Below are 13,438 nucleotides of genomic sequence, written 5' to 3'. Positions count from 1 at the left end.
GGTGTCAGTACATATTCCGGGAAGAGACTGTGTATTACATTAAGAATTCATAGTCCGATGTCTCTCTGTCCTTCCCCCCTGCTGGGGTCAGGTGCCAGATCCTCAGTTATGTAAAAACAACAGTTCTTCGTTAAATGTTCCTTACAAGCTCTAACCCAAATCCATAAAGGTTGACTTAGACTGCCTAAGGAGAATAGATCAGTCTAAAGATTAAGAAAAGGGCACAGAAACAGTTTAAGAGAAGTCAAGGGAGATCCTAGTAAAAAGATTTGAAAAAGAAAACCAAGTAATTAATGGAAACAACCTACTGCAGTGTGAAAGACTACAAAAATAACAAAAAAAAAAAAAAAAAAAAAGGAAAAAAAAAGGAACAAAATTCCAAGATACTACGAAAAAAGCAATTAAGAAATCAGTGAGTAAGAGAACCCTCTCTAGAACAGCAACATAGTGAAAAGCAACAAAAAAGATGAACTGCAAGAAAGAGATCAAATGTTGCCCCTGGTTGAGAAGGAACGTTGCTCAATTTCCACATTGGACACACAGGACTCATAAACCGGCTATTTTAAACATACTGACCCAACCCGCCCTGAAATCCTGCGATTTGACTCCAGCTCCGAGCCCTGAGGGAAAAAATGACCCAAATCACGAGACTCCCGCAGCCGGTGACAGGACATATGACACAGCCCCCTGCCCTTTGTTTGGGTAGGCCCCACATCCCCTGCCCCACAGCCAGGCCCACTACTCAGCCTGAGCAACGGCCACCCGCCCGCCCCTAACGGCCATCGCCGCACTCAAGGCGCCACCGGGCGTAACCGTCCGCGCATGCGCAGCAGATGGGCGGAATTAGCGCGTACCCGCTCCGCCGGCCCCGAGAGCCGGGAGTGGGGAGGAGACGAGCATCCGATCCTGCGCATGCGCAGGAAAGCACACAGCCAGGCGTGCGGATGAGGGCGCGGGCGCTTCTGCACGGAAGATCCCATTCCGTGGGAAGGGCATAAGCGGAAAATTGAGGCTTGTCTCCCTCACTCTCTATTTTTTTTTTCTCTCCTTGGTACTGCCGCACCCCTATGTAATAGGTCTTTGCCCGTGGCTTTATTATTTTCTGTCCTGTCCACAGGGGGTTAATTTCGGCTACGTGGTACAGTCCCCTGTCTTCTACCCAATACCAAACAGACTCTACAAGCGTATTTAGTTGCTGGGCAGAAACTACTCCGTTGACTCCGTAACACCACCGCGCCATCCGCTGAGCGCGTTGCCCCGCCTTAGATACTAAAAGGGGCGGGGAGTCGGGTTTGAATGACAGGAAGTCTAGTGGGCGGGAAAAGACAAGTGAACCCATAACAACTCCGGGTAGCATCGATGAGCAGAGCCCACAGCCAACCAAGCTTGGGGGGTTGGTCGTCTCCTGACGGAGGCGGGGCGCTCGGTTGCTAGGGCCGCGCCGTTGCTAGGGCAGCGGCTGCCGCCACCGCGCTCTGCTGCGGCCCTCCTGTCCCGCCGCCGCCTTCCCGGGGACCGGGGCGATGGTGAAACTTGCTGCCAAGTGCCTCCTGGCAGGTGAGTCCAGGCCGCCCGGTCCCATCCGCCCCTCTGGCGGTAGAGAGCGGGCTCCGTGGGGTGGGGCGAGGCCAGCAGCGGGGCGGTGCTGGGACGCCCAGGCCCCCTCAGCGTGGGGGAGCCCCGGGTGGATGGTCGCAGGCCGCGCCGGGAGGTGGCCTGGCTTCTCTCAGCCCCTTGTCAGGGGTTCGCACCGACGGCGAAGAGGTGGGGACCGCAACACCCAGGGGACGGGAACCGTGGCAGCCACTATTCGCTGTTACCTACCCCATACCCTCTCCCTCTCCTGACATGCGGAGAGTCAAGAGCTGCATTCAGGGCGGGCGTGAGGCGTAGCTGGACCAGCTGAAATGCAAGGATAGGATCCAAAAAAAATCAAAGAAACAAAGAAAAAGAGTATTTCTACAGTGTGGAAAGGTGGTCTGAGGAGGGGGAAAGTGCGAAGGGAGCAGGGTAGACAGCAGAGTCCTGCCTCTTGTGGGAAGCTCCCTTTGTGCTGGAGGGAAAATTCATGTCAGAAATTGGGATGATTCTGGGTGTGTGATGGAAGGGTGAGGCCTTAGCAAGCAGTGCAAGGATTAAGCATGTGCACTTCAGAGAGGCAGCTTTTTCCCCAAGCAAACTGGAGGTTAACCTGAAAAAAAGAGCTGAGGTGAAGACACCAGTTTATTTAGTCAGGATGAATTATGGAGGTGTTGAAGTTAAGTACAGCTGACTGTTAACACTACAGTAAGAAAACCTTTTTTTTTCTTTCCCTCAGCCAGAAGCATGAATTCATAAAACATTTGTGTGCAGACATCTCCCGGGTTTAACTCTTTGCTACAAACCTCTTTTTTTTCATCCAGAATAAAATGGTTGCCATTTTTTAAAATGATTGCCTCAGAAACAGCTAACCATCAGCTTACACAAAATCAGGTGTGATCTTTGGCATATGCAAAAGAATTGATCTCCCTGGTGCCTCTGTTGATAGTTACTGTGGACAGCATGAGTATCTTGCCTGTCTTCTGGATTTGAAATGTACACACCGTTTCCAGTTTGGAAGTTTCCAGGTCCTAATACATAGTCTCTATTTAAGTCTTTCACGTTTTGTTGTTCAATGTTACCGAAGGCCAATTCTATGACCATTTAAAATTCACTTTAGGTTTTTTTTGAATGACCCAGTTATGTGCTTAATCCTAATTGGATCTGGAGCTGCCTTTTCAATTCTGTCCATAACACAAACAACAGGAAGGTCCTGTCCCATATATAGTGCTCCTAAGTGCTACAATAATATCCATGTATTATTAAAAATAATAAATTAATGGAGCAAACCAGGCAAAATAACTTCTTGCTTACAGAAAAGACAAGTATAGTGAAGGATACATAAGAGGTGAGTAACCACAACAACTTGAAGGGAACAAGAAAATGCAATGACATAGGAGCAAAAACGTCAGAGATGGAACAGGGAACTCTTGTGTACCTTAGGAAATGGTTATGAAGAACATAGTGGCTCAGAGTATTGGGAACTGCACCAAGGTCAAAGAGAACAACAGGGGAAAAGGGCTTTTATTAGCAAGAGTGAGAATATTAACTTGACAATAGAAAGTGAATCCTGTGTTATCTCGAGTAATATACAGACACACAGTAAAAGGTATTGTTGTCTGAGCTTACTATGAAAGCGCTATGAAAAGGTTTTCATTGTAGAAAGACAGCTGGCAGTAGCAGGTGTTTTAGACCCATACTACAGGTTCTGGCAGAATAACAGAAGTATGGATAGAATAAATACTGTGGGATGCGGTACTGGCAGGTGAGACCAAACTACATGAAAAGGGCAAGGAAACTTATCTTGAGAAAGTGTAGTGAAGTAATGGGCTAAGAGGGTGACAAAGAATAAGGAGAGGGAAAGAACAACTGAGGCTGTCAAACTGAAAAAAGGCAACACATTACTTAAGAATATGCACCAGATGATGCTTGTGCAGATTGGAGCAATGTGTGCTTCTCTGTCTCATTTTACAAAGACAGATCTAATTGTCTATTGAAATACAGAATAGCTTCCACTCAGAACAGAGTGTAGTCTTCAGCACAAGCTTGAACTGAGCAGGGAACAAACAAGCTGACTTACCAGATTTTTCTGTCTAAATATTATGAACCCAACTCATCTCAAAGTAAGCAAGCATGCTAAACATGTTTAAACAAGAAGTACATTTGGTTAATGCATCTAGGAGCAATTGTCACTATCCAAAACACCCTTCCTCCTCTATAATATTATGTGAGCAGATAGCTTTCCCTATTTCCTTTGAAACACAACCTATGAAGCTGTAATAGGATCAAAATATACCAATTTCTGGGTTTATTATTTAAAAACATAAGGTCAAAGACTTGTATCCCAGGCTTGGCTGTCATGACTGTTGCTTTAAGAATAAAGCAAGAACCACTGAGGTATTTAGTTTCTGGTTCCTGTCCTTTGAACTGTCGAGGCTAGTGAGACCATATGTGAAGAGAGGATGAGCTGTTTCAGAACATTAAGTCTTTGTTTGCAAGGATGATGGTATTTTCATGGAATGATAGGGGCATAGGTGAATTCTGCAGTTCTCTGCCACTGCTTTGGATTTTACCAAGTTTTGTAACAGCAGGCCAAAGAACGCAGCTGCCAAGTTTGCCTGAAGTGTTGTACAAGCCATACCAGAAAGCCTTGGCTCTAAAAGAGCAAAAACTAAAGCCCCTTGGTTTTCCTTTCATATAGGGATGAATCAGCAGGCTCTTTCTCTCCAGCCAAGTGACATTCTCTTCTGTTCTGCCCAGAATGCAACTAATGAGCCACCAGCAGCATTGAGTCAGCAAGAGTTGCTCTCTTAGCAGGGTCAGCAAGAACAGTTCATCGAGGAACGTTAGCAGCTTAAGCAGCTTTGTAGTATATAAATTACTTGTTTTTTCCCTTAACTCAGTATATAACAAGGATTTGAATTTGGTGAAAGGAGTAATATTAGGAGATAAAATAGTCTTTTATGCAGCCCAGTCTTCCTTATCATATTGTGGTTTTCTCAATATGACAACATATATCAGAAATTTTAATTCTCATGTAAAGGCTATAGGGTAGACATGAATTTTAGAACACACAGCAGTTCCACTCTGGTTTGGGGGCTCTTTACTGTCATTCATAGAGCAGAAATCTGATGTCAGCACCAGTATGCATAATGGCAATACTAATTTCTTCGTGTATTGCCTTTTATATTTTTTTGTGCTTGTTGTGACAGTTATCTTGCCTGTATTCAGAGTTGTAGCATCCAAGGTCTTATGGCATGTGATAGTAAAAGAACTGAGAGAAAACAAGATTCTGTAAGATGAAACAAAAATCTTTTATGTTTTTGGTTTTGCAGGAGATCCAGCTGTGGGGAAGAGTGCTTTAGCCCAGATGTTCCGCAATGATGGGGCTCATTTTCAGAAGAACTACACACTGGTAAGCAAGCTTAAACTGCTATCCAACATTTTTCTACATTGCATGATAAAACTAAGAAGGTCTAGAATAAAATAAATAATATGATTTTAAGTTGCAGCATTCAAGGTGGGGACTTATAGGGTTTTCTGTCTTTTACATCCTAGATTCTGAAGAGAAACCATTTAATATTCTGTAAGTCTTTACATTGTGTGGGTGATGGTTTTGAAACTTAATGCAGAGTAATTTAGTTAATTTTATAATTTTCCTGCTGAACCAATGTTTTCACAAGCTTTTGTGGTGTTAGAGAGTTTCCCCCTTTAGGGAGTGCTCTATGAAAAAGCATTGCTGAAGGAGAAAGCTTTTAATTCCAACTATTAAATGTGCATGTGGACAGTGCACTTATCACTATGCAAACATGAAGATGTGCTGCATAGTCCCAAGGTAATTATAATCTACAGAAACTGTTCCCAGATGAAGAGGATACAGTTTGCAGTCTTTCAGTGTGAAAATCAATGGTGATGACTAATCAGAAGCAGGATAAAAATAAAAGTAAATATAAGTAAAGTTAAAAAAAAAAAAGGAAAATATGACTGTGGAGAAAAAAAACCTAAAATACGTTTATTCATTGAAATAAAGATGGAAACCAAAAGTTAAGGATAGAAATAGAACAAACAAACAAGCTACAAAGCAGAATGAGATAAAAGGTGGAAGAGGCACAAATAACCTCAGTCCCACATGTTAGCTGATCACATGGTTGGTGCAAAATGTTCTACGGCGTGCTTTAGAGCAGCAGCGTGATAGTGAACGTAGCCCTGCAGGTTCCAGCTAATACCCTTAGTTGTATATAAGAAAATCTCTGGATGTTGGTTCTTCTCCATCTTTTCCCCCCATCAGAACAAATCTATGTGGCTTTGACATGTAGGTGGGAGTATGTTGCCAGAGCTATGAGTGGTTCCCAGCAGTCTATGTTTGATGGGATTGTAATGATTCACAATAATTGCTTCAATCCAATGCATCGTTCGTATGCAGTCAGACAGGCTCTTAAAAACTCTTCTGATGCTTGTTTTCCTGATTCTTCTTGACAGACAACGGGCATAGAACTGTTGGTGAAGGCTGTATCAATTCCAGAGACAAGTGATAGTGTGGTGAGTTTTTCTGTGACATAAATTGGGTCAGAAAGAGACATCCAGAGCTCAAACCTCACTTCAGTCTCATTCTGGTGGAAGATCGCTCTGTGTGTTCATAAGGCCGTTAAGTTGCATTAAGGAAATGAGGCTGATCATGTACAATTGCTGATACTCCAGGATTAGTTTAATTTTAAAAATGTAAGTTTTACATACTTGTATCCAATGTGACATCTTAAACCAAAGCTGTTGCCAGCTTTGTTCGAATTCTGTTCTGTCCTTTAGGGCATTCAGGTTTAGTTTGTGTTTCTTAAAACTACAGAAGCTGGAACTTATCTGTTATTCTCCTTAATGACTGGTGGAATGTGGACCGCATGCATAATTTTGTATTAATAGTGAATGTTACTGTCTCACTCCCCATATTCTGTTTCCAGTAGACATGGAAACCAGACTTGAGGTCTTGGAGGTAACCATTTTATTGGTTATACATGAAAAATAGCTATTAATATTTGTTTTCTCATACTATCTGAACTGGACTCTTCTCGTGTGGGGAACTTGTCCCTTAGGGACACAGCACTGCTGTACTGAACAAAATGCAGGAGTTACAAGTTCCAGTATTTACTTTCAAAACCTTTCCCTACACTGTGTTTTTCATGGGAAGAGCCTTCTTTCTGCTTCTGCTTTCAGGAATTCTTCATTTTTGACTCTGCAGGAAAAGATCTATTTTCTGAAATGCTGGAGAAACTGGTAAGCCTTATGTAACAGTCCTCTTCCTCCGAAGAAGTGCTTTTGCTTTGAAGATCTGAACTCTTTAGTCTGGCAGATGTAGCAAACTTTGTCTTTAGTGTAAATGGGAGCAATTACCTCAGTTGCCAATGCATCCTGTTCTGTGTCCCTAAAACCTGTAAAAGTACTGGAAGAAATACTTTCCAGAGGAGAGAAGGCAGATAGTCATTCAGTTTTCTTACAAAAGAAATAGGGATGTTTAACTGAAAATCGCTGTGTACTCTTGGTTAAAGTGATTTTTATTTCTTAGAAAAACATCTATTTTGCTGCTACTCCAACAGTGGGGTTTTTCTGTGTTATAGTGATGTGTTTGATCCAACAGGGCTCATTCTTGTCCTTGAGCATAATACCACCCTTGATTTTTTTCTTTCATGCATTTGTGTCCTTACCTGTACAGTATCTCCATTTTGAGATGTACAATCAATTAACTGATGTGAGGTTTCATAAGACAGCTAAGTCAACCTAATAGTTCATTGTTTTACAAGGGGTAATTCCACTTTTTCCCTTGCACTAGGTCTGGTTTGCAAGGGATCCCTGTAGAAGCTGCCCCAGCTTCTCAGACTGGAGGATTAATTTTGCGCTGATTCAGCATGAAGAATCAGCTTACCCAGGGATCAGATGAGTGTCAGAGCTGCTATAAGTAAAGTAGCAGGACTGTGTAGACAGGACTGGGGAAGGAGCGCAGGACCACCTTTCCCAGTGCTTGCTATTTATTCAGTCAGCTCAGCTGAGGTGTGAAACCTCAGCCAGGGCATACAATTCCTATATGTTAGGCATTTTATTTTTGTCTTAGCATCTGTGTTTGCTGTAGTTACAGACTGGCTGTTGACCACATCAGTTTCATTAGAGCTGACAATGTTCCTTTCTTGCTGTGCAGTGGGAGCAACCCAACGTCCTGTGCCTTGTGTATGATGTCACTAATGAGCAATCTTTCAACAACTGTGCCAAGTGGTTGGAGAAGCTGAGGGCTCAAGCAGTTGGAAGGCACATCCCAGGTAAGAAATGGGTGAGATTCTTGTCTGCTCCCCTTTTGTATGACAACAGTTGTTTCTGTCGCGATGTGGCATAGCATATGTATTTTAAGCCAGGGGTGGGCATGACTTCCTCCAACTTCTTTGCTTTTATCACAAAGCAGATAAGGCATAAATATATTTTCTCTGTGGAAACTTTTCTAGGTAGTTGTAGACTGTTCTCCACACCTCCAACTTTTTCAGCATTTACTGCTAACAAGTCAGCATTTCTTGGTTGTTGTTTTTCCTTTGTTTCATGTTTGTTTGTTTTGTTTGTGTTTTGTTTGTGTTTTGTTTGGTTTTTTTTTCTGTAGGTGTCTTAGTGGGGAATAAAACAGACCTGGTTGGTCGTCGAGTCGTGGAGCAGGAACAAGCAGAGCAGTGGGCTGAGAAACATGGCCTGGCGTACTGTGAGATGTCAGTGGTGAGTATCTGCACCTTTCACCATCTGTGGAAGTGCGCGTGTGTAAAATTATCTTCTCTTTCAGGTAAAGAAAGATAATTGGGGGCTTTTTTCCACTTGTATGTCATCTAACTCACCCTCAGTTTCAATGTCTTTTGTGAAGCAGTTTGAGCAGAAACAGTCAAATGCTTATTCCATCTGTCGTTCAGAATTTTCTTATTTCTTTACAGAAGGAGATGAAAAATTTTGAGGCACCTTTCCACATCCTGGCAAAGTCATTCCACCAACTGTACAAAGAGAAAGTGGAAACTTTTCACTCACTAGCTTGAGGGCCGTGACTGGGATGACTTTTTTATCCTCTAAGCTTTTTCTAGCGCCCAGAATCCTGCAGGATGGAATACAGAGAGAAGAAAAGATGAGCTATTTGCTGCTTCATGGTCATCTTCTGGTAATTCAAAATAAACTAGAAATAAGCAAGTGGAAAGACACTCTTCTGAAGTTGCTACCTCAGCATTCCTTTCATGTCCTCTAACTTGGTTCTCTGCTCACTGAAAGTCTGCTGCGTTGGAGGAGGTGGGGAGTAAAAGGGGAGGGCAGAATGGAAATTGCCAGCTCTTTGCTTTGATATTGTCTTGTCTCTTGTCTGAACAGACTTCCTGCTGCTACAAGCCAGGATTTAGAGGTTTGGAGGAGAGAGGAAACTGACAGGATGTTTTTCAACTTAAGCAACGCAGCCTTGATGCCTATATTGCAGGGCGGGACTGGTGTGTCCCTGCCACTTGAAAAGCATTTTCAGTAGGGGACCAGTGCCTTAAAACCAACACATAGAGACTGAGATGTGCGGGGACAGAGCTCGCTTTAGGTGTGTTTCTAGGAGCGCCCAGAGTTTGAGGCCTTTTTTAACAGCGTTAATCTTATCAATCATAGGACTGATATGTTGATGACTAATATGTGTTTCTGACTTCTTGAATCTGGTTCTTTTATTCGACATGGCTCACTTTCACTGCCTGGTAGAAACGATCTGGCATCTGTGCTATTGTCACTTGGTAATGCAGTGCCCTCTGCTGGTCCCAGGTCACAAGATTTCTGAAGCTACCTCTCTTGAAGTGAGCAGGATTTCCTACAGGCACATCCAAATTGGCTTATCTGCAAAATGTGGTCAGGTGGCAAGAATACCTGTTTTATTCTGAGTCCAAAATTTTAAAGAAATTATATTTTCTTCATGTCTTTGTCATTTTATGTGGTTTTGTGTCATTTTTCTTTTTGCCAGCTGAACTTGGCAATACCAAGTTCAATTCTCAATCCTTCACTAGAATCAGAGTCCTCTTTGTTGTTAAACTTTCCCTGCTTGTCCTTTAATTTCAGATTAAAGACCATGATTCTGATATCACTAGTGGAAACAGGACTCAGGAAATGAAAGCAAACCTGGCTAAGTTCAGAAAGGGTAAAAGCCTAGAGAAAACTGCTCTTATGTGTGGAGTGCTGATGTTGCATGTGTGAGAGTCTGCTAATGCAGTATGTGAAAGCATCCATGGTAAGGTACTGCCTTGTAACTGAGCCTAACACCAAGGAGTTCAAAACTGTAACCATCTTCTTCTCCCAGATTACGTTAGCCCCCCTTGGGCAAGGGAAGCTGGATTTTGTAGAGAGTAACCAGTGAGTGAATTTTCAGGCAGGATTTTCAGGAATCTGTTTCAAGACTTTTAAATGTGCATTTTATAACCATTTTTATGCCCAATGCTAGGAAAAGTACATTGGATTGAACATAAGAAATATGGCTGCAGATGTTGTAGTTGAGTTTATGAAGCACTTCGAGAATCTAGAGAAGCAGCTGGGCTCATTTCACTGGCAGCAGTGTTGATGCCGGGAATTAGCTAGGGAGCATGAATACCAGCTAAAGAGGTTAAGTAGAAACTCAGCCCACAAGAAAAGAAAATGAATAGGTTCTTTTGCTGGAAGCCACCTAAAAAAATGCCAGAAACAGCTGGGAAAACTCTTGCTTCCTCCAAAGAAAGAAGGGCTCCTCCATGGCCTTAGGGTAACGAGGAAACTCACTGCTTTTTGGATTAGATTACTGTTACTGGCATTTTTATTTTACATGGATTCTCTTGTTAATTCTGGGTGGGTGTCTGTTGATTTACATGGGCTGAGTAGAGTCTTGCCTGCAGGTGCTAGTACGTCCAGCTATTAAGAATACACGTTATATTGGATGCTATGCTGGTCTAATTAAAGAACTAAAGTTTTGTTTTGATTTGGTAGATCATTTTGCCCCTGGTTCTATTGATGATGTGATTAGAACACAAGACAGATATTTTTTCATATTGAAAAATAGCATGCCAGGTGTGTATGCCACCTGTGACGTGGTATATAGAGGGGACGAACGCCTTGGGAATAGGTGATAAAGTGAATCCTATGCAGTCTCTAACCAGCGAGGTCAATCTCCGCACCAGAAGGACCTCCTATAACTTCAAATGAACAGTCTAAATACACCACTAAGATGAAGATTGGTGAACACTGTTTTATTAAATGAATGCAAAAGCTGGAGGATCTCATTAAGGGAATGCTTGCAGTGGTGATTTGTGATTTATAGGGAAGCTGCTTTTGAGAGGTTAGTGAAGAAAAATGCATCCCATGCAGGGAAAGATATATTGCCTGAGAGAGGGAATGTGTGATCTAATTAGCTAGCAGTAGGGATTCACCCACTGCCCCTTTCCCTCTTCACACATGCCATGACTAGAATTAGAAAAGGGGTTGTGTCTGAAGCATGTTGCCCAACTTGCTTTTTACAGGACTATTTCAAGCACTAATGTAGACACAATTTAATGTCCTTCAAAATGGTATGTTTGACAATAACCACCTCAATCCTTCCAAATGCATTTTAAAAGCATAAGAGACGGTTCTTCCTGGCTAATGTGCTATATAATACCAGCATGATGCAGGTGATGCTCGTTGCTATTTTCCTAACTTATTTGTGACCTTGGTTGTAGAGGCTAGTAGTGAAGAGCGGGTAGAGAACCTGGGAGCCAGATACAGGTAGGCTGTGGAAAGTAGTTCTGTGTCTGTGAGAAGGAGTTTAGGGTAGTGAGTGGGTGACCTGGACAAGCAGGGGGACCAAGGGTTTGTAGCCATTAAGTTTCTCTTAACGGTGTTCAGTAACTGTTGTGATCACATCTATAGGGTGAGGATGCACATTTGCTGCTCAGAGCCTTAGCATCACTCTGAATTACAGACACTGTGGAGAGCAGTGGGAGGAAGGCAGAAAGCCTGTCTGCTGACCAGGAAGCTGCTTGTCGTCTTACAGCTTCCCTGTTTTGTCCAACTGTGCAGTGCTGCAGGTGCTCAGCATGGATGTTTACAACCCAGAAGAGACGTAGGTCAACCAGAACTGAAATTTCAAAAGAAAAAGGAGGAAACAAAGAGGCCTTTAACTGTTTTTAAGAGATACATAGTGCTTCTTTTTCCTGCTTTCTGGTTTGATTAGACAAAACCCATTTTTTCTTCCTTGGAGGCCCTCCTTCTTACCTTTCCTTTGGTCCTCATGGTTCTGCTGTGCAGAATCCCTGTTATACTTGTGTCCTGCTTTACTTAGCTTGATACATCACCAGCTGATTTTTTTTTAAATCCTAATTTCTGCATTATCTGTTCCCAAGGCTGCAAGACATTTCTTCTTACAAAGATTAATAGACAAAAGAAAACAAAAGTAGAATTTTTAGTTAAATTGTCTTGGAAGAAAGAACCTTAAGAAGCTGACTGACATTCTGTAATTTTACTGGAAATTCGTTTGTGTAAAGTTGTCATATTAAAGAAGCTTTAATGGTTTGGTTTTGTCTTGCCAGACACATTCTACTATGGAGTGAAATGCAGGATGTAAAATTCCAGCAAGATCAGGTTTTATTGTGGGAGTTAATAGGAGTTTCAAAGCTGATCGTACTCTGATAAGATCTGTTCAGCTTTAACAATGGAATGGTCACTGCTGTTCATAATAAAGCATTAAATATACTGAAATGGGGCTGTCAAAACTGTTTGTTTGTTTGTTTTTTCTAGAGATTTGTTCGTTTTAGAGACTTAAAACTTAAGAAAGGACATATTTCAGAAAACTGATCTGATAAATGACACCATTTGGACCAGGGTTATTTCTGATACAACTTCAGTGACTTAAAGGGCTGGATTTAGTCTTTTATGCCAATTGACTCCCCTGGGTAAGCTTCGTTTCTTTACCCACTATGCATCTTGGACCGATCTGACCTGATAGCAAAAGACACATGATGTTGTTGAAAATGAAATACTGCCTTGGGGCAGAAGGATAAACCGTGTGGCCTCCTGAGGTCCTCTCAGCAATACTTTCTATAATTCTATTAGATTAAGTGGGGAAAGAAGTAGCGTGGAAAGCACAAAACAGGCTAAGTCATAAACTAGCAATTAAACTGGGAGCTGGGCTGGGCTACAGCAGAAGATGTACAATCTATCCCAATTAAGAGCTGTATCTCAGGAGAAACAGGAGGCTGACGCAGGTGCTGACAGCAGGGAAAACACTGCATTTCTGTTCTGTAGGCAGCAACTGCTTTCTGCTGGTGCTTATACAGATCTGTGGGGGTCCATACCCCGCTCAAGACTGTGCTCTGCTTTTAATAATTAGTGTCTCTATGATGTTCAGCTGCCAACTGCTTGCAGTTGTTGTCTCATCTGCTTGTATATTTTCCCCCTGTACTCAGCACTGGTGAGGCAGCACCTCAAACCCTGTGTTCAGTTTTGGGCCTCTCACTACAAGAAAGACACTGAGGTGCTGGAGAGAGTTCAGAGGAGGGCAACAAAACTGGTGAGGGGCCTGGAGCACAAGTCTGATGAGGAGCAGCTGAGGGAACTGGGGCTGTTCAGACTGGAGAAAAGGAGGCTGAGGGGAGACCTTATCACGGTCTGCAACTACCTGAAAGGAGGTTGTAGCATGGAGGGTGTTGGTCTCTTCTCCCATGGTAGTCCATGGAAGCTGGGGCTAAGGGACATCCAGGACCTTCTGCAGCAGAGGTGGAAGCTGAGCAGGAGCTCTTCCAAGGGCCATGTTAGACCCTGCAACATCTCTCTTAGCCTAAGGGCACATCATCTCTCTGCTTCTCGCATCCTATTTCCTCCTCCTGCTGTCATCTTG

General features: G+C 42.8%; 1 protein-coding gene across 1 annotated transcript; it reads left to right on the top strand.

Moving 5' to 3' along the window:
* The first annotated feature begins 1,321 nt into the window (after nucleotides 1-1,321).
* On the top strand, nucleotides 1,322-12,300 carry IFT27 (intraflagellar transport 27). Its single transcript, XM_082070720.1, has 7 exons — nucleotides 1,322-1,557; nucleotides 4,914-4,993; nucleotides 6,058-6,117; nucleotides 6,784-6,843; nucleotides 7,760-7,877; nucleotides 8,207-8,316; nucleotides 8,526-12,300. The coding sequence occupies exons 1-7, from the start codon at nucleotides 1,524-1,526 to the stop codon at nucleotides 8,622-8,624; spliced, it is 561 nt and encodes a 186-aa protein (XP_081926846.1). The 5' UTR covers nucleotides 1,322-1,523; the 3' UTR covers nucleotides 8,625-12,300.
* Nucleotides 12,301-13,438: the final 1,138 nt, after the last annotated feature.

This window comes from Streptopelia decaocto, assembly GCF_964273445.1.
Source record: "Streptopelia decaocto genome assembly, chromosome: 1".
NCBI lineage: Eukaryota > Metazoa > Chordata > Aves > Columbiformes > Columbidae > Streptopelia > Streptopelia decaocto.
The sequence above is the reverse complement of the archived record's forward strand: the minus strand, read 5'-3'. Positions and strand labels throughout refer to the sequence as shown.

Excerpts from the sequence above, each read along its gene's own strand:
- IFT27 (XM_082070720.1), top strand. The coding sequence starts at position 1,524 with ATGGTGAAACTTGCTGCCAAGTGCCTCCTGGCAG. Across the intron at positions 1,558-4,913 it reads TGCCAAGTGCCTCCTGGCAG|GAGATCCAGCTGTGGGGAAG; the intron begins GTGAGTCCAGGC and ends TTGGTTTTGCAG. Across the intron at positions 7,878-8,206 it reads AGTTGGAAGGCACATCCCAG|GTGTCTTAGTGGGGAATAAA; the intron begins GTAAGAAATGGG and ends TTTTTTCTGTAG.